This window comes from Carassius gibelio, chromosome A6 (assembly GCF_023724105.1).
Source record: "Carassius gibelio isolate Cgi1373 ecotype wild population from Czech Republic chromosome A6, carGib1.2-hapl.c, whole genome shotgun sequence".
NCBI classification, from domain to species: Eukaryota; Metazoa; Chordata; class Actinopteri; order Cypriniformes; family Cyprinidae; genus Carassius; species Carassius gibelio.
This window is the reverse complement of record NC_068376.1, coordinates 20,220,386-20,240,872: the sequence shown is the minus strand read 5'-3', so window position 1 is coordinate 20,240,872 and position 20,487 is coordinate 20,220,386. Positions and strand designations below refer to the sequence as shown.

General features: G+C 37.3%; 1 protein-coding gene across 4 annotated transcripts in view; it reads left to right on the top strand.

The window, feature by feature from the left end:
* The window catches only part of LOC128015647 (microtubule-associated serine/threonine-protein kinase 2), a 120,216-nt gene that overhangs the window by 18,394 nt on the left and 81,335 nt on the right, over positions 1 to 20,487 (top strand). For all 4 annotated transcript variants that reach the window (XM_052599677.1, XM_052599679.1, XM_052599678.1 and 1 more), the window contains exons 2-3: positions 7,753 to 7,900; positions 8,237 to 8,382. In XM_052599677.1, the coding sequence (XP_052455637.1) occupies positions 7,753 to 7,900; positions 8,237 to 8,382 (294 nt within the window). The remainder of the gene's footprint in view (positions 1 to 7,752; positions 7,901 to 8,236; positions 8,383 to 20,487) is intronic.

Here is a 20,487-nt window from a genome sequence, read left to right as displayed (position 1 = left end):
GGTGCTGTGAATTATGGAAGTAGCAGGAGAGAAATAATTTATTTATTAATTTATTTTTACATATCCTTAAAGGTTTATTAACTTCCATTTGGGGAGTACAGCCAGACTCGTGATAGCTCCTTGGCCATTGATAATGTATTTGTCTTGCTCAATTGTTTGTCTGGCTCACAGTTTTTTAAGGAGTTATATGTGTTACCTGTGTGTTTGAGTGCAGAGCAGGACTGGTTGCAGTCTGTTTTGTCATTGGAATTCATAAGATCTGTTTTTTCACCACAGGGTGGGACCAGGAGTTAGATAGAGTGGGTGGAAAGAAAAAAAACATGGATTGTCTTGAAGAAAGAGTGAATCACAGTTAGACACAAAATGTTTAGATTAGAAAATGCTATGGCAGAGCTGATGGATTACAGACAAACCTGTATTTCATTACAATTTATGATTCAATGGTGAACCCAATCACATTACAAAGATGCTATGAACCATTGAGCTGCACACTGACACCAGAGAGAAAGGGAGGCAAATGCTGGATGTATTTGATTTGTTGTTGTAGTTGCCCTGATTGTTATCTATACTCTGTTGAAACCAAGGATCAGGACATTTTTCTCTCATGCTTTTTATTTTTTATTTTTTTATTGACTCCCTTTCATCAAAGTATGAAGCAAAACACTTTTTAAACCCCAAGGCAGTGCTCAATTTTATGAATTTTATTTTGATTTTTCAACATTTATTTTATTGTTTGGCTGGGAACAATCTCAACTATATGAAATTACATTTCTATTATTGCTGTGAACTTACCACACAGAAGATGAAGAATATCAAAGATATCAGGAACCAACTGTTAGCACAATTAGAGATAAGATATCAGCACAATAACACCCTCTATATCAAAATATTATCTAATTACCGCTATTGATAAAATCCCCAAAGATGTTAGAGAGATATATTTTTTTTTGTCTATTGCATACCCCTTATTTATATTAGTAATTTGATATAATATTTTATAGATATTTTTTTTTTTACAATTAATATAATAATACTTTTGACTCATCCATTTTCTTAAAAATGGTTTAAAGGCTGAAATTTAAAGTTTAGCATTTTATAAAACGTTTTGTTTTTGAGAAAACTTGTATCTGAATGCTTTTAACAGTTTAATATGATACTATAGACATTGCCCAATCCTGCTCAAATGGTGTTAATTTTATTTGTGCAAGTCATAAAAAGATCTTAAAATTGAGCTTAAAAATTCTGCAGAAACCCTGCATTGAGATCCCAATATATCTGGGATTGAACCATAAAGGGCCCTGAAAATGAGGGGATGGTTAAGAACCAGAATGTAAAATCATCTTGAGATCTCTTTCATACTACTTGAGTTACAGACATGCAAACTTTGGCGAAAAAAACAAACATTGAAATGTGCTTTTTTTTCCTACAAATCTCTTTAGGCATTTGCAATGGCTTTAAATTAATCTAATTCCTTAATTAGTATTAGTGTTTGGCTCCACATTCAGTAAATAAAAAATGCTGCATGACAGTAATAAGATTACTGTAAGATCGGCATGCAGGTGTGCCCCCCCCACCTCCATACCCCAAGTCAACACCTTAACTTTGTTTGTCAGCATTCATTCAACATAGGTGTTGCATGGATATCTTTAGTCCCTTTCACACTGACATTCCGGCAAATACACGGGTAAAGTGTTCCGGAAATTGTTCCCGGGTTGCTAGATTTTGCACTTTCACACTGCCAGTGATTACCCGGGATATGTGCGTGCTTTCACACACAAGCTGTAAAGATCCCGTAACGACACGTGACATCAGGGCGTGACTTGTAACGTACGAGTTAGTGCTGCAACCACAAAAATACGTCGACGTGCATGAAATGCATCGATGCGTCACACTGTTTACATCTCGTAATGATAAAGTAAAAAATAAAGTAAGTCTGTTTCGGCGTGGGTTTCGAACACGTATGACGGGCTGTTCACATATCGCGCCTAAAGCACTCGGGCAGTTGCACCCCTGCGATGTCTGAAGTGATGTGACATTCAGCCAAGTATGGTGAACCATACTCACAATTCGTGCTCTGCATTTAACCCATCCGAAGTGCACACACACAGAGCAGTGAACACACACACACTGTAAACACACAATCGGAGCAGTGGGCAGCCATTTATGTTGCGGCGCTGCCATTACTAAGCAACCATAACGTGCTATCTCCATCAAGACGTGGAAATTTCAGCAAAGGATAAATGGATTTGCAGCACTAAAAATCGCTTGCAGTAGCTCTGCTACTAAATTTATTTCAAAATGGCAATCCATATACAGCTATGATCAGCAGTTCTTTCATCTTAGCTGAGCTTTCATCATTGTTACGGGAAAGGATGAAACTGATTGGTTAGTTCTTGTCGCATGACCTGCGGTGCGCTTGCGGCATTCTGAAAAGTTGAGATGTTTTTAACTCGATGCAGTGCCTGTTTTCGCATGCGCGTTGCAATCGCCGCGTCCTTTCCATTATGAGTGCTATGTGATATGTGAACGGCCCCTTAAAAGACTGCGCGCCACGAGACAACAATCACAGACCACCGAGGGACCCAGAATCAGCTCCAGATCTCTGGAAACCATGCTAAACCATAGCAGAACCCTGACTACATTTTATGGTTTGTGATGCTAAAGAACATTTCATGACATCTCAGACAACTGTACATTTGTGGCTACTGTGGTTTAATTATAAGTGCTATCGTAAACTCATATTTACCATAGTAAAATAATTTTCTTTGCCTCTTTATTTTTGTATACTGTAAAAACTTCAACCACATTCGTTGGAAATGAATAAAGGTTGAAATATTATATTAGAAGTTGTACTTATATTTTTTTGTAAAGTTATCCAAAGGATTCATTAGCTTATCAAAAAAAGAACATTAAATTAATTATTTATTGTAATAAAATAATCGTTAGAGTAGTCGATTAATCGAAAAAAAAATCATTAGATTAGTCAACAGAAAAAATAATCGTTAGTTTCAGCTCTAGTACGAATCGAAAACGTTATACTTTCACTGAAGCAAGCAAACGATCTCAGAGCCAGCGAATCATCACTTCGACACTGCATTAGATCTGGCTTTTGTTCACACAGCGCTCGTCCCGGGTTGAACCCGGCAATAATACTAGGTCCCCGACCCGGGTTTAATGCCGGAATCAATCCCGGGATGTGACTGCTTTCACACAGAAGGTGACCCGGCAATGTTCCGGCAATATGCCGGGTCCGACGTGTGAAAGGGGCTTTAGAGATCTAATTTTAAGCAGATCCGATTTCTTGCTTCTGATTGAGTTACTCTAGTGTTAATGTTGCCTGCATTGCGTCGCTCTGTCTGTGGGTTAGCTCAGGGTAATCTTCGAACCAACAGAAGCATGGCCACATTACACTTGGACCCTGAAGTGAAGTCTTCACTGCTCTATAATCCCAGCTACTCCAGGGCAAAGGCTGGTGGTGTCATGGCATTTGAGTGTTACATCACAGGAACTAACAGATTAGTTATGGTACTAGGTTTGCGGTTGACTTGTTTGGTTGTGTTTTGTTTCCTCATCAGGCTTGGGAGCTAAGAAATGACTCACTCTCCTGCTCTCACTGTCAAAATCAACCGTTCAGTCAGCAGGAATTTAGCTCTGCATCTTTCACAGTGATAACATTTAAGTGAGAATGTTAAATGTTGCTTTGTGCAATAAACACTGTGTGCTACTGTGACACATTTTGTTACATATGCAACTCCCTCACTTTTTTCTTCTGTGGTTCTACAGTGCTGAGCACTGACCTTATGTGGTTGCACAGTGACAACTCTTATCCATCACATCCTGACCATGGCCAGTCTATGTCTCTTCTCTTTTACACACAGTCACATTTCAGACTTTTGTCTGCATGTGCATGGCTGTAGTGGTGGTATTGATATAAGCTACTTGTTGGTCTCACAAAATAAGTATCCATGAATTGCTGATATACTTCTGGCATTCTGATATGATTTCACAATGCTTTTTTTTCTTTTTCTAGCTGATCTTCTTATGTCATATCCTCCCTTGTGTGAATCATTCAGTTAAACATTTTGTAAATAAGGTCAAACCCAATCAGCCGTCTCCAGTGATTAGCCAATGCATTTCCCCGGTCTCTTATCAGTGATCAGTGAGCTTTCTTCACTGAGCTGACATAAGTCAGTCTGATTGGGGAGGCCTCTGGAAAAACATCTGGGGAACTGAAATTAACCCTGCTAAAAGTGTGCAACGTGAGCGGAGTATAAACGTACAGCATTCACTGGAGAGTCATTAAGGCCTCGAGATTCTGAGGTAATGAGATAACTGTGTAGCTTTCCCTTTCATGCTCTGTCAAAGCACGACTGACCAAACCAAGTGAACAGCAATGTATTGGAGTGCAAACAGAGCTATTTAAAGGGACTGTTCACCCCCAAAATTCTAATTGTATTAATTTACTCATCTTTATATTGTTGCAGAACCGTGTTCATTTTACAACACAAAAGGAAACATTTTGATGAAATTGTTTAATGTCTATATAGTTGTTTTTTTTAAGTTTATTTAATTTGGTTATTTTAGTACTGTAGCAAATTATTTCACAGAATAACAGAAGAAAGTCATATGTTTTTTGAACAACACAAGTGTGAAATAAACAATGACAGAACAGAATTAAAAATGTTGTGTGAATTTTACCTTTTAAGTACACTTTCTGCTTCATTGTTTAACCATGCAGAAACATGCTTTGAGGTACAGCTGCCATTATTTCACATTTTTCCATTCTTTCCAAACATAGTAATGATCCATTGACCAAAGTACTGCTAGCTTGTGCCATCTAAAACAGAGCTGATGTTAAAGTCTTACTGCAGTGCATATCCTGAGGCAGATGAGTGTCCCTCCCAGACTTGTTTCTCACGTGTGTTCACCTGTGTCCCTGATCCTCAGCTGATTAGCCCTGGGACTCCACACTCACGTCATGGTCACCCAGCCTCTCCCGATGACATTCTCTCAGGCAGGACTTAACGTCTGCATCTTCAAGCCTGTCATTGATGGAGTGTGCACTTGCTCACCTGGACTATAGCAGGCTGGAGAAAATGTATGGTGTTGGCTGTAAATTTAGCTGAACTTTAGGAGCTGAGAGCATATGATAGATGTAGCAATCTTAAGAATAGCGTGTGTGGTATTTGGTGCCAATGACCTGTCTCAACCGGTCTATAAATTAAAAACAACGAAAAAGCAATCATCAAGTATGCGCAAGGTAAGGGATGCAAAGGAAAGCTGTTTTTTTTTTTTGTCAAGTAAAAAATGCGTAACTTAATGTACTTAATGTACTGTTGTAGCTTATATTGTAAAATGTATTTTATTCCTGTAATGGCAAAAATTTCAGCAGCCATTTCTTCATTCTAAAATGTCACATAATTCAGAAATCATTCTAAAATGCTGATTTTATGCTCAAGAAAAAATTCTTATTTTCAGTGGTGAAAACCGTTGTGTGGCTTAATATTTTTGTAGAAACTAGGGCTGCTCGATTATGACAAACATGTTAATTGTTGATTATTCCCTTGAAATTGTAATTGCAATTATTAATTACAATTATCACAGTTTACATTGTATGAGATTTATAAAAAAATTTTTTTGTTGCAATTGAATGCCGTATTTTTATATGAAAATAAACAAGCTGAAAACACTAACTAAAAACTTTTCTGTAGTATTAAGCCTCAAATGTCAACTATACTTTGGATTGGTTTCTTCTTTAAATCATAAAAAAGTAAAAATATGAATGGTATTATAGTGTAATACTAAAACTAAAATGAAAGCAATGGCAAAACCCATTATTACAGATAATGTAGAAAAAAAAGCATCTTAAAGCTGCAGTAGGTAACTTTTGTAAAAATAATTTTTTTACATATTTGTTAAACCTGTCATTATGTCCTGACAGTAGAATATGAGACAGATAATATGTGAATAAAATCAAGCTCCGCTGGCTCCTCCCAGTGGTCCTATTGCCATTTGCAGAAACTCCATCGCTCCCGGTAAAAATAACCAATCAGAGCTGCGGTCCGTAACTTTGTTTGTGTTCAAAATGTAGAAAAATTTATATAATAAGCGAGTACACCATGAATCAATTTTCCAAACCGTGTTTTTGGCTTGTCCTGAATCACTAGGGGGCACCTATAATAAGTGTTTATATTCAGACTATTTTAGATTGCTTCGGGGGTACCGCGGCGGAGTAACCCAGTACCTTTGTGATTCTTCATAGACATAAACAGAGAGAAGTAGCTCCGGCTACAATGTTCTTCCGCAAGACGCAAGCAGTTCTGTTTATTAACCGTTAGAGGGTCAAAAGTTACCTACCGCAGCAACGAGAATACTCTTTGTATGCAAATAAAACAAATTCCTTTAGGGCAATGTTCTTATTTTCTTCTGTCTCCAGTGGTCACTGGTAGGATTGCATTTGGTTTGTTTGTGTGAGCTAGTTGCAGAACTGACGTATGTTTGCTTTTGAGGCGTCGCGGTGTGGTTTTATGAGCTCTGCGTGTTTGATACACACAGTCCTTCCAGATGTTTTTGGAATTTCGTGACATTACAGAGAGGATGTGACCAGTGCAGAGATCCTGCCAGATTTCCATGGCAATGTCTGTTTCCCATCCTGACGAAGAACACAGGGAGTATGAATGAATCTGCAGGCGTCTTAAAAGAAATCTGTTTGGCTCTATTTTTCTTACTACTAAAATTTGATTGTGCTGTTTTCCTGTCGACACAATTTTTGTGTTGACTACAGCTTCACATTTCTGTTGTCTTTTTGTGACTTGTTAATGTACTGATGTTAAAATACAGGCCAACAGAAAAACTCATGCAGGTGTCTTGGCTAGGTATGAGAATTCATAGACACCTCATGATTTTTTTTTTCTTGTAACATTTTTTCTTATTGATTGTTCTGCTGTGCAAAGGCAAAACGTTGATATATATATATATATATTATTATTATTTTGCCTTCGAAAATAAAACGCATTTAGTCTTTCCATTTTTGAATTAGAATATTACGTAGACCTTTGCATTAAGCTTAATTATGCATAAATGTGTAGAATACCCATAGATTTAATAAACTTAGTAACATTCACACCTGGATGGCTCTTCTTCACAAGATGCAGATTTGTCCAACTCAAATGGATAAGCAATCTAGTCATGTGCTTCTAATCCAATGAATTCTGAATTTATGAGTGTCAGAATTGCTGAAGAATTGCAATGAATAGAATATGTCCCCCAGCTCAAGTGTTTGCAGGAAGTCAACATTTTCAGATTAGTTTTTTTGCAGTGTTACTCTGTGTGATGCAATGCCACAGTGTGGGAGTGTTATAACTATACTGCATATCAGTGTCTTATTCTATTCACCGAATTCATATATTCCAAGTTTCAGTAGTACCGTATTTTCCGGACTATAAGTTGCACTTTTTTCATAGTTTGGCTGATCCTGCGACTTATAGTCAAGTGCGACTTATTTATCAAAATTAATTTGACATGAACCGAGAGAAATGAACCAAGAGAAAGGAGAGGGTGCTCTATGCTGCTCAGTTCTCCTGTAGTCTACACTAAGCAGCATATAGCGCACTCTTGCGGCTGTAGACAGTAATGTTTTCTCTTGGTTCTTGGGTCTAAATAAATGCGACTTCTACTCAGGTGTGACTTATGTATGTTATATGGTATTTGTTAATAAAAAAAAAAAAAAACCTCCTAATCTCTGTGTTACAGCGAGAGCTGCCGGCGCCGCCTTCCCTGCTGTTCAGGAAGCTGAGTAACCCCGACCTGTCTCCTGCCGCAGGAAAAACCAAACTGCAGCGGCAGCTCAGTCAGGATGACACCAGAGCCCGACGCAGCAGTATGGCTGGAATCCTCACCGGTGAGACATCACAAATTTGTATGCCTCCCTCCGTTCGCTTTTAAAAGAAGTTTGTGTTAATCCTGATGATCATGTTATGCAACATGATTTGAGAATGTTTTGAGAGCACCATTTGCTTCAATGGAAGCCAGAATATCTGACCTATTGTGCAATTTTTTTTTTTAATATATTAAATTTGCTTTTATTTAACAAGCGATCTACACAGACTGCAGAAATTGGTTTTCATTATATTAAAGCTGTCAGAGAGAATCTGTGGCTTGGCTTTGATTTGGTTTTGACCACAGAATACAGACATGTCCTAATGTCCTAATGCTGTGTTTCCTTGGTGTGCTGCAGGAAAGCAGCTTCTGCCTCTGTCCAGCAGCATGCATGGTGGAGTGAGTCAGCTGGCCGGGCAGCAGCATGCAGGAGAACCCAATAACTTGGTCCGCATGAGGAGTCAATCCTTTGGCCAGTCTGCCCCCTCTCTCACTGCGGGACTGGTGAGTGCACGTGCACCACACATGCGCATGAACCCTCTCTATCTGTTTCCATCCAACACAAGCCGATGGATGCAAAATTACCCAAAATGCAAGTGAAAATCTGACAAATGCAATTAAAAGTGATATTTATAAGGAACTGCAACATAATACTTGGTGTAAATCTGTTTTTTTTTTATTTACTCCAGATCTCTGTGATGCATGTGGTAAAAAATAGTACATTAGTACCCATGTGGCAAACAACAAAAACTTCTAAATGTTAACTAAAACAACATAAAATATATATAAATAAATAATTAAATAACTAATTTGCCCAGGAAACATTTCTTATTAACATTTAGTATAACTAACATAAAAATGAATAAAAGCTATACAGACATTTAAAAACACAACAACAACAACAATTACTAAAATTTTTAATTAAAAGGAAAACAGAAAATATAAAAATGAAAACTAATTCAAACTATTAATAAAAACTACAAAATTGTGTCCGTTATAACTACTAAAATTACCTTTGTGGCAAATGGTTAAAATTTAAGGACTGAATTTTAAATAAATGCCACTGATGCAACTTAAAATGAATGAATAGGATATATTGAGTGATGAGTTTATTTTGTTGTGCACTCTTAAGCCTAATGCCATAGCTACATCTGCTGTCCATGTGTAGTGCTGCAGCATTGAAAGTGGCAAAAAATAGTAAAGGGGATATTTTGGTTATGTTTGATTGGCAAACTTCCATGCCTGTACCATGAAGCTAGATTAGCTGGCTAGCCAGGTAAGTTTCAGGTTAGTTTGCACCAATCCTGGGTTTTAGGTACCACATAAGTGGCTTGGCTTTTAGCGGCATTCATTGCCGTAGTAATTTACACTTCATGGCTAATCTGCTCCGGGGCAGCTTATGTTCTGGGTTAGAGATCTCAAACTGAATTTGGACCAATCAGATGTGAGAAAAGTTACTCATGTCTGACACAAAGTCACTCCTCTAGTTTATCTTGCTCTAAATTAAAGGTCACTAATGCAAAAATCAAATGAAAATTATATAATAAAATTATATTAATGATAATTACCTTTTACACACAAGCAATTTTAGTTTTATAGTTATTATAAATCGTTTATTTAAAAAATTAATGTATACAGATTGTGTAATATAAATAAGCTGTAGTGTTAAAAGATTGCACTATTTAACCTTACATGTTCGAGTCTCTATCACTATATATTATTACTATATATACTATATATTTTCAAATGTATAAACTCACTTTAATGTATAAATGTATAGTGTATAAACTCACAAGTTTCACTTGTGACTGTACTGATAGAGCAAGATAATTTATTTTATTTGTCCTCCTTCATTTTTCATATGACATTTAAATTTGTCATATTCTTCAATCTTTTAACCTTTAGCAAAACCTTTATCCTTCAGTTTTGAATCTCGCTGGGTTTCTCGCGAGAAGTAAATCAAACTTGCTTTTGTGTTGCAAGGCTTTGTGATTGGCTGTTCACTAGTGATGTCACACATTCATGTGCACACGTTCCACAAACTCAGGATCAAAGCCTGAGTTGACAAAGAAAGTTGATGAACCGCATCATGGTACCAACAAAGCTGGATTGGAGAGGTTTGGTTTTGTCAACTCAAAACTAATCCTGTAACTCTGAATTTGTTCAGCTACCATCATGGTACAGGCCCCAGGTCTCCCTCCTGAAACCAAAACGGAAGTGACTAAAACTGCAATTCATCGACTGGCCACTTGAGGCTGGCTCCAAAAGGGAGTCAGTCCCATAGACTACCCATGTTATAATGACCAACTTTACAGCAGAAAAAAATGTTTACCTCCTGGTACAAAAAGTGGTTTTGGTCTATATAGCTAATTTTGCTCCTCATGACAGCTGTGAGGGGGGTGATTTTTTTTTAAATTTATTTTTTAAAACTCATCTGTATAAATGATATTAAGCCTTAAAGTTCTGCATAATTAAGGGCGTGGCCACTTGAGTGACAGGTGGATCACCGCTGCTATCAACATCGTAGAGCTGGGTGGACATGGTTTCAGCAACCAGCTTCTGCCTCTTTGCCCATTTTCGATAATCCAATTATTTTTTTGGATGTAGTCTTTTGTGGCATACTGTACCTTTTTAATGACTGTATAATAAGATTACTAGATAGAGATGGACTGTTAATGCTAATCAGGAGGAGAATTGTTCTGTAAACCATAGTAAACAGGAGTAAAGCTTTCATTATTCCCTATACTGTGTTTGCTATTTTCAGATCCCTAAGTCCACCACTGTCTGATAAATGGCTAGTCATGGAGTGTTTGAGTGGATTTCCTCTACGCTGTTTAGAAAAAGCCTTGTACATAATTTTCAGTTGGGATTCTCATGGTTGTTTCTAACCATGAGGTGGCAGCATTACCCACATCTTGTACACACTGAGGCACCGAATGCACACCATGTCGAAGAAAACGGTCCAAATCTTGAATGGGTAAAGTGCTACACATGGGCTGTAATTATTTCAGCCCTTAGGTTTATGCATGAATAATGTACTCAGCACTGCAGTGTAGCACAGTGTTCTAATAAAGTAGTAATTAATATGCCAGTGCTTCAGCAGACTCTATTTAAAAGGCCTTGTCTGTTTAAAAGAGAAGCCATGAACACACTAATTGCTGCTTATTAGGCGTTATATGCCAGCAAACAGTAGCATGCTGATAATAAGATGTAATGGACCACAATTATTTACATTTGCAACTTGCAAGGCTTTCTGACAGGATTCAGGGTAATTTAAAGTTTGTTTTTGCTATTAAAATAAATGCATCTACATATCTCAACTGAAATGTAAAGGTCTGTTTATGGCGCATTGCCTTTGGATGACAAATTCCTTTGTGCATCAAGTAAGCAGCATCATAAATATGATATTCATCGTGATTTAGCACTATATCATGTTTTTAAAAGGAAATTATTCATTTTTATACGTGTGCAATCAAGATGACAAATCATTTTTCAAATACATTGCAATACTATATAAAGCAGCTTCTAGAAATATCACTGGTGAATATATAAACTGCTGAGCTGCTGCTGCTTCTTCTTTTTCTTTATTTACATAAAAAAATATTTTTCTTTCTGCTTCACTCTTTGTAGATACACATACTGGTTATTAGGAAATTGTGTTCTAGACATATTATGGTGAATGGATTTGACAAAAAAAAAATCTTGAGACAGTCTGAAATCTTATTTCACAGTATAATTATTTATACTATTGTAACTGGATACATCAAAAATAGTTATTTTGGCTGAAATTTGAATTAAATGTTCTTGTGGTAAATAATTATATACAAAATCTTTTGGACACTCTTGGACATAATTTACAGATAAAAGGTACTTTTTTTTAATTTAATTTGGTTATTTTTTCTTTTTCTTTTTTTTGGAAATTGATCGATGCCAACTAAAAGATTCCATTACTCAAAACAAATGAAAAAGTCTGACAGCAAAAACAATTTCACATGTTGTTTCACATTATCACTTGTTTGGGACATGTCTTTATCCGCACTTTTTACATAATTCTGCCCACTGATATCAAAAATATCTAACGTAATATAAATCTTTGCTGGTCGACAATTCTCTGAGCCTGGCAAGTGTGCGGTTATACTTTCTTCTTATTCATAGGCATAATAATATGGCAAATGAGCCACTGTTGGTTCATCCTGTCGGGGTGATGTTCATAATCCTCAGGTCCGGGCTGTGAGGGCCAGGGGAGCCGCTTCTCTGCTGGTTTATTGTATGAGGTATGGGAGAGACATAGAAGAGGGATGGAGTGACCATGCAGGATAGGCAGATGGCAGATGGTGTTTACCTTCCAACTGCAGCCATGGAGCTGTGTTTGTGTGTTTTGTGTAAGCAAATATTTATTTATTTTTATTTTTTTTGGTGTGTGATATTTTTGTGATGGGAACACTTAACTGATTATGCAAAGTGATATATCTGATTGGTTTTCATAAGACTTATTGTTTTGCCAACAAGTTACCAACAAGAGGCAGATAAGGTGCTGAAAATGACATTATTCATTGAGTTAAGAGATTTGAAAACACACCATAAGTTTTTAACTTGTTACCTATATAAGTGATCAGACATGCATCTGGGACATGATCAGACATTACAAAAATTAGATTTTCATTGAAAGGAGGACCGGAGCCATTCGTAGGGACCAGATAGACACTTTTTTTAAGTTTTTATTTTATTTTGCAACAACATAGCAACATGTATAATTATATACACTATATATAATTGTGTAAGTTCTTATATTTTTATATTTCTTCTCATATTTTTAAGGGATATGATAGCAGGAAATATACACAGGTCACTGTTTCCTGTTCAGATCTTTTAATGGCATGCCTTAGGGAAAAAAAAGTTTTTTTGTTTTCATGTTCAGTCTAAATTGAGATGGCAGTGATGCTGGAGCAAGTCAACAGTGGCATTAACATACCATGATATTTGCATAAAATTTGCATATAGGCATGCAAGGTTGTTCTAGCACTGCAGGAAATATTGTTATTCATTCCTGTTTCTTTATTTGTGCCTCGTCGATATTCTTGTCTGATGTTCAGATATCATATTAAAATAAACAGCAGGTCTGCCATGGAAATGTAAAACCGTATTTTATCAGCTAAAGACAGATCGGATAAAGAAGCAGATTCTCAGTTGAAGTTCCTTTTGCACAGAGGATACCAGACTTAAATTGTGCAGTGGTTGTATATCTTAAATGGTGATTTGTTTTCCCCTCCCAGGGAATCTGGTCTTTAGTGTGGTTAATGGAGCTTTTATAGGCAGTCGGAGGCCTGCGTAAGTAGCTGTGGCTCTCATGAGTACACAGTCAATCCTTTGTCACTTAAATCTTTTAATGGGAGAGTGAAATGTGTTTCCATCCTTTAAAAATTAAGCTTGAGCCTATACCTCTTTCTTGATCGATTCATTTATGAAAAAATGTTACCCAGAGGCAATAGGCTTTAACCGAGACACAAAGAAGACCAAGAAAATCACAAGGCCAGTATGATCGCTCATCTCCCATTATTGAGGTCACAAACAACTGAAGTGAGTGACTTTGTACAGGATTAAATATTCAAAAGGCAATTGTGAATAATTACTTGAAAGAGACGCTCCAACCAACTCAGGCAGCAGTAGAGGCTGCTGGGATCTCTCTTTTTTTTATGCTGTTGGCTTTGTTTCTTACAGTATTTACCCACTCTGCATGTATTCTTTATTTGGGTATGACAGTTGTTGTTGTTTTCTGCAATGTACATTCTGTTTCTATCTTCAGGCTTTTAATCTGTCGTTCCTTGTGTTTGGCCCAAATCGTTTTTTTTTTTAAAAAAACACTTTCAAATAGTTCTTTCCAAATAATTTTCAAATTATTTATTCAACAAAATTTATGTAAAATAAATATACAATTATTAAAATATCATTCATCAAAAAACTAATCAAAAAAGCCTATGTCCTTTGACCACTAATTCACACCGGTCGATTTCAGTATGAATCCGTAAAACATAAACAGAATCAAATTAGAAATTAGCTTTATTCGCCAGGTATGCGCAAACATACGAGGAATTTGATGTGTTTTTTTAAGGTGCTCCTTAGTGTTATGCCACATTAACAAAATAGCAAAACAAAGTGATTTCAGTCATTTTGTATGTCAGTGCTACTTCTAAACTCTAGAAAATCCAAAAGGAAAAATATAGAAACTGCACCGTTCCCATCATCCCTGTCACCACAGGGAGTGACTCGCTCTTTTACCTTAAGGTTACGCATTCACAGCCAGTGGAGAGAGAGAGAGAGAGAAACAGGAAGAGAAAACATACATCCTAAACACAGTGTTACTTTTCTTTTTACTGCCCTTGATTACTTCACCTGTCGAGCCACAGGACACATTCATAATTCATCTCTGAGAGTAGACTGACTGGATGTTCCTGGTCTCGCTCGGAGTCAGAAACTGAGGATAGTTGTACTTAACCTATATCCTGCAGAATGCATTTAGGCTAAAACAGGGTTGCAGCATGGCCTTCAAAGAGATGATACAGTCAGAAATCCCAAATGTGTGCTCTCAGTGTCTTATATTAGAGCCTCACAAGAGCAAGTGTATCCTAAACTGGCACAATTTTCCTAACCAAGCATAATTTATTTGCTGGGGGAAAAAAAGCAATGCAGCATTTTCATTTCTTATTTTCTTGTTAAGACTTACTAGTATAGGCCTGAAACAGTTATGCAGATGTCAATTCATTGCAAGCACCAGTGCACCAGTCTTTATGGTAATCATACTCCATCGGTGCTCTACTAAACTTGGCTGATCTCCCAATCCAACTGCAATGTGATGACGTCAATGCGTGAGGATGTAAAGGATGTGTGGGGGCGTAAATGATTTGGTGCCGCAATTGTCATTGTCGGTGTGGAATCTATCCGGGCTTGAATTTCAGCATGGGATTCTACTGATTCCCGCAAATATTTCAGCATGAAGGACGCTCGGGACAGATATTATTGAGGCATATTGTATCATTTGCACGTGCTTTTGAGTCTTACATTTTTAAATATTCAGGTGCTCAATTCAGTAAATGCACACTCTCTGTGATGCAACTTTCTGTGAGCTCACAAACAAAGCATGCATGTCTTGACAAGTATTCATGTAAACAGTCGATTTATACTAAACATTGTCGGTATATAGTCTATTAAGTGAATGTAAACAGTTGTACACCTTGTCTAACAGATCCGTGCATGAGGTCTTAAAGAGACAGCAACCTAAATAAACCTGATGCTGTCTGTCATAAATAATTGTTTATACATTGAAGACAAACGTGTTATTTTAAAGTTAAACAGATTATTCAGTTTCTGTGGTATTTCTGTACCCGAATATTACTGTTATAGGCTTACCTACCTGAAAAAAGCACTGTTAATTTTAGATGTATCTTTTTGTGCTTAATTTCTTAACTCCTCTTCTTTTTCCCTACTTTCTCTGCTGTCATCACCTCCTCTTGATGTATATTTTCTTTCTAACATGTTCTTATCCTCATTTGTTAAAGCTGTGACCTTTAAACATCACACAGGGTCTGGATTCAAACTTTAATTGGTCAGAATATGAATTCTTTAGCTGAAATGACCGCTTTGGACCTTGTAATTATAAATCGGTTCTGAATTCGCTGTAGGCATTAATATCCAAGCTTTCAAAAGCAAGCTTATATGTCTGTTGTGACCAGTAACATTATTTTGTTGAATTCATTTTAATGCATGTGATTGAGACTGTCTATACTGGCTGTTCCTTTCAAATGAGCTGATCCTAATTTAGTTAATTACCCAGGTCTCCACAGGACTTTTTGTCTATCTTCCTCCCCATGGTGAGATTCTGGTTGATATTCCAGATAGCAATTAAGATGCATATGAAAAATTAAATGCGTCTGCTTGAGATCAGTGCACGTTTGAAGCACAGAGTCAATAAACACAGCTCAACAATAATCTTGGCTTTCGGCAACTCATTTTCCAAAAATAATTGTCTGACAAGGTTTTTTTGCTTTGTTTTTGCAAGCTCCCTTGTTCTTGTTTTGCTTATTCCCATGTCTGTTCCTCAAGGTCTATGAACTTTAGAGCTGGTGGAGGGCTTAAGTGAGACATATTCCTAAAGAAAACCCTTTCCTCTTTGTGTTTCGAAGCATAATAAGAGTGCAAGAGACTTTCATGCTTTGTGCTGTGGATTTGCCTTCATATGTTCTGCAGGTGCCTTAATTAACAATATGGGGATTGAATTTGAGTGTTACTTACAGACTCTAAGATTGACAGGTACAAATAACAAGACATAAAATTCAACCGTTGTTCAGTGTGAAATCCCAGTGGTATGTAATTTTTACACTTTTCATGAATTTCAAAAGGTGAGGAGTGTAATTGAGAAAAAAATACTTTTTACTTTTCCAGCTTAATACGCAGAGACTACCTGCCCTACTTGGCAGTTTGTTTTTAATAATTATGACAAATGTATAAATAATTATTTATAAATGTATAAATAATTATTTATAAATGTATAAATTATATATTTATACACACACACACATTCATACACAACAACTGTTCAAAAGTTTGGGGTCAGTAAGAATTTATTTTGAATAAATTATCAATTTTATTCAGCAAGGATGTACTTGATCATTCGTAGACTAGCATGAATTGGATAACTAGAGACAGTAAGGATGAAATGCATTGCTACAAAAGTTTAGTAAAAAATTTCTATTCATCAAAGGATCAGTTTCCACAAAAATATTGAGCAGCACTGTTCTCAGCATTGATGATAAGGATTCTTGAGCATAAAATCAGCATATTAGAATGATTTCTGAAAGGTCATGTGACACTGAAGACTGGAGTAATTTTCAAATAGAAAAAAGGTTATTTTAAATTGTGATTATTTCACAATATTACAGGTTTTACTGAATTTTGGAATCAAATAAATGCAGACTTGGTAAGCATAAGAGATTTATTTCAAAAACATAAAAAAAAAATTCTGTCCAATTATATATTACACAATCCCACAACAGCCTAAATATCATACACTCTTTATATCTCTTCTATGACAAAGTGTTGGGTCTGGGGTGTCTTATTTGGTCAGTTTTAAAATTATTTTGAGATGAAAATAGCTGTTGTTTCTCTCAAGAGTCTTAACAAGTGCTATGAGACAGTCTGTCATAGAATATTCTTTCCCTCTCTCTAGTGTTGTTGTCATACATTTCTCATTGTTTTTGCCCATATTACAGCCTTGTTACTTTGAGTTCATGCATTTAGAGTATGAGGCTCAATTAGCATGTGGTTCAATTAAAATGAGTGTTGTATAAAGTGTTATGTGCTCTAATAGCATATTTGATATGGTTTTTGTGAGAGCTTGATTTAAAATGCATTAGCTTGCTGCTCAAGGAGTCTGTTTAATCGCTGCCGGTGGACTATATTTCTGCCTCAAGGCAAGCATCGACGTCTGTTTTAGCTCACCTGCTGATCTCACAACCCATCTGTTCAAGGATCTGTCTATTTACTACATGCACAATGCTTCATACTGTGTACTTGTGATAAAGGGCTGGACTTTATGGTTTGTGTGTCTGCTTTCGAATTAAGCGGCTGTCTTGTAAATATGTAAAAATCTATTAGCATTTGTTAAACAGGCTCTTTGCCTTAGAGGTGGTTTCACTGCACGAAGCAGATGATGTTGGTAGATGATTGTCTGTGCCTAAGGCTTTAGCTTAACTGGGTTGTGTTAACCTTTGACTGGGTGAATGATATCGCTTTACATGTATGAATCCACTGCCATTTCTGTTCATCTGCATCTTTATTGTTGCGTCGTAGGTAGGGTACCGAAACCCGGTATTAAACTGGCCCCGGGGCTAAATTATGAAAGACCGTAGTATCAGTAAGATATGATGGTACTGGTTCTGCTTTCGGTACTGGAGGGGGGAAAATTAATGTACTATGTATTTTTGCTTAATAATGTTATCGTGCACATTTTATCTCACCAAACATTTCTAATGTGCGATCATATTAAGACGTTTGTCTGTGAGATCTGCTAGATCGCTCATGCGCGCCGCGGAGGCTGTCTGTCAGTCACACCTACAAATAACAAGAACTAGCGCGGCGCACAAACACGCGAAGTGGCTGTTCACATATCACTTCGTTATTTCAAATGCAGGTGCGCGGTATGCACTCTCATAATGGAAGCGACGCGGTCGCGACGCGCACGCAGTCCGATGAGCTCGTTTTTTCCAGGCGCGTCCGCACCGCATCGAGTAAAAAACATCTCAACTTTTCAGAATGCCGCAAGCGCACCGCAGGTCATGTAACTTCCTCACCTTTTCCGTAACAACGTTGAAGCTCAGCCAAGATGAAGGAACAGCTGATAGCTGTATGTGGATTTTTAAATTAATTTAGTAGCAGTACTACTGCAAGCAGTTTTTAGTGCTGCAAATCCATTTATCCATTGCTGAAATTTCCGAGTCTTCATGGAGAGAGCAGGTCATGGTTGCTTAGCAACGGCAGACTCCTCAGTAGCGTAAGTGCCTGAAGGCTTTGGGGAAAAAAATCTACGTTTTCCACTCGTTTTTAGATTACATTACATTTACATTACATTTATTCATTTAGCTGACGCTTTTATCCAAAGCGACTTACAATTGCTATATATGTCAGAGGTCGCACGCCTCTGGAGCAACTAGAGGTTAAGTGTCCTGCTCAGGGACACATTGGTGTCAACCAGTGGATTCGAACCCACAAAAACTCCTGCTTAATACAAAGAGTGACGATGGCGGAGACAGTAAAACGTTCCAAAGTGTGGTTAATACTAGACGTGGTTGTCATAAGATGCAGTGGTTGTCATAAGTGCAACAAAATCTTTGCATGTAAGGGCGGAAAACAAGCAATTTGTCAAAAGTGCATTATGTGCAGACAGAGAAATGCAAATTTTTGACTGCCTAACACAACACAAAGTACTGATAAGAATACCGTTAAAGTACCGGACCGTAAAGCAGTATCGGTAAGAATAGTAATACCGTTAAAACCTTAACGATACCCATCCCTATGGGCCAGTTACCGGTTTCAAGGTTTACCGTGATTTGAAAATTTCACAATATTTTCCATTATACCGTTCCTGCGGTATGCACTGTTTTCCAGGTCTCTGGTGTAGGAATCACTCAGACTGAGTGCAGTGTAGAGAGTAACACTGACCCATCCTCTTCCTGTTGGTGCGAGCGAGCGGTCAGTCACGTGTGTGAAGGATGGCTAAACTTAAAGCCCGGGTACACTTCACATTCAGCATTCCCTTCAGTCTCGCGCAGGGTCTGCACAGCTGTCAAAAAAATAACTCAACCACAGATGAGCGCGGGCGGATGAGCTCGACACATGTGCAGTACCATGGGGTGTGTACAGTACCAAGTATACTTTGGCCTTTACGCGATCGGCAACCGCCTGTTTTTGCGTTATTGCAACTCTCCGTTTTGGACTTGCAAGACCTGTGTTGCAATGCAGTCATTTTTCCAAATGTAATTTATGTGAAAATATGGAGTCTGTAAATGCCCGTTAAGATTGACCAGTGACGCTGAAGACGGACACACAGAGAAAAATACTATGAGCAGGCAGATCACTCACTGTGAAAATATATATTTCAGTGTATATTTCAAGCTCTCAGATTTCATCAAAAATATCTTAATTTGTGTTCCAAAGATAATTGAAGGTCTTTCATGAAGGTGAGTAATTAATGATAGAATTTTCTGTCTGGTATCTGCAGAACTATCCCTTTAAAGGGTTCGTTCACCCAAAAATCTAAATTATGTCATTAATAACTCACCCTCATGTCGTTCCAAACCATACCCGTGAGACCTTAAGATATTTTAGATTTAGTCCGAGAGCTCTCAGTCCCTCCATTGAATCTGTGTGTACGGTATACTGTCCATGTCCAGAAAGGTAAGAAAAACATCAAAGTAGTCCATGTGACATTAGAGGGTCAGTTAGAATGTTTTGAAGCATTGAACATACATTGAGGCAGAAGTGTTTGTAAGTTTAATCTTGGCATTTCCAGATGAAATCTTGACCATTATTAAAAGGTCTCTATGTCAAGCTTTTCTGTATTTAGTTGCGTTATTGATTTAGGTTTTTTTTGTCCCACTTGTATAAACACATACACTCTTCTTTCTCCTGCTTTTCATTTAATTTTGTTGGTGTCTGTGCTCTGGCATCAGGTGCTTGTTTGAGGTCAACTCTACCTGAATGCCATTTCACTCATAGATCGGATCTGTTTCTTCAGCCAACACAGCCATGGATAAAAGCCACGTGGGGTTGCTGTGGAAACTGTCAGGGCTGTTATGAATGTTGTCTCTTTGTGAATTGATTCACATTTCCTTTTTTTTTTTCTCGTTGCTCTTTGTGTCACTCTCAGTTACAATCAGTTGCAATATTTGAGAGTTGAGACTTGAACCGATTGAATCCTATGTGTGTCTGGCCGCATTCAGCCAAGACTTTATAAATGTATCTGCATTTACATAGTTCTAGGTAGCTGCATTAAATCGGTAATGTATATTATGTGTCCACTGCATGATAATATGGTGGTGCTGCAAATATAATTTGAAA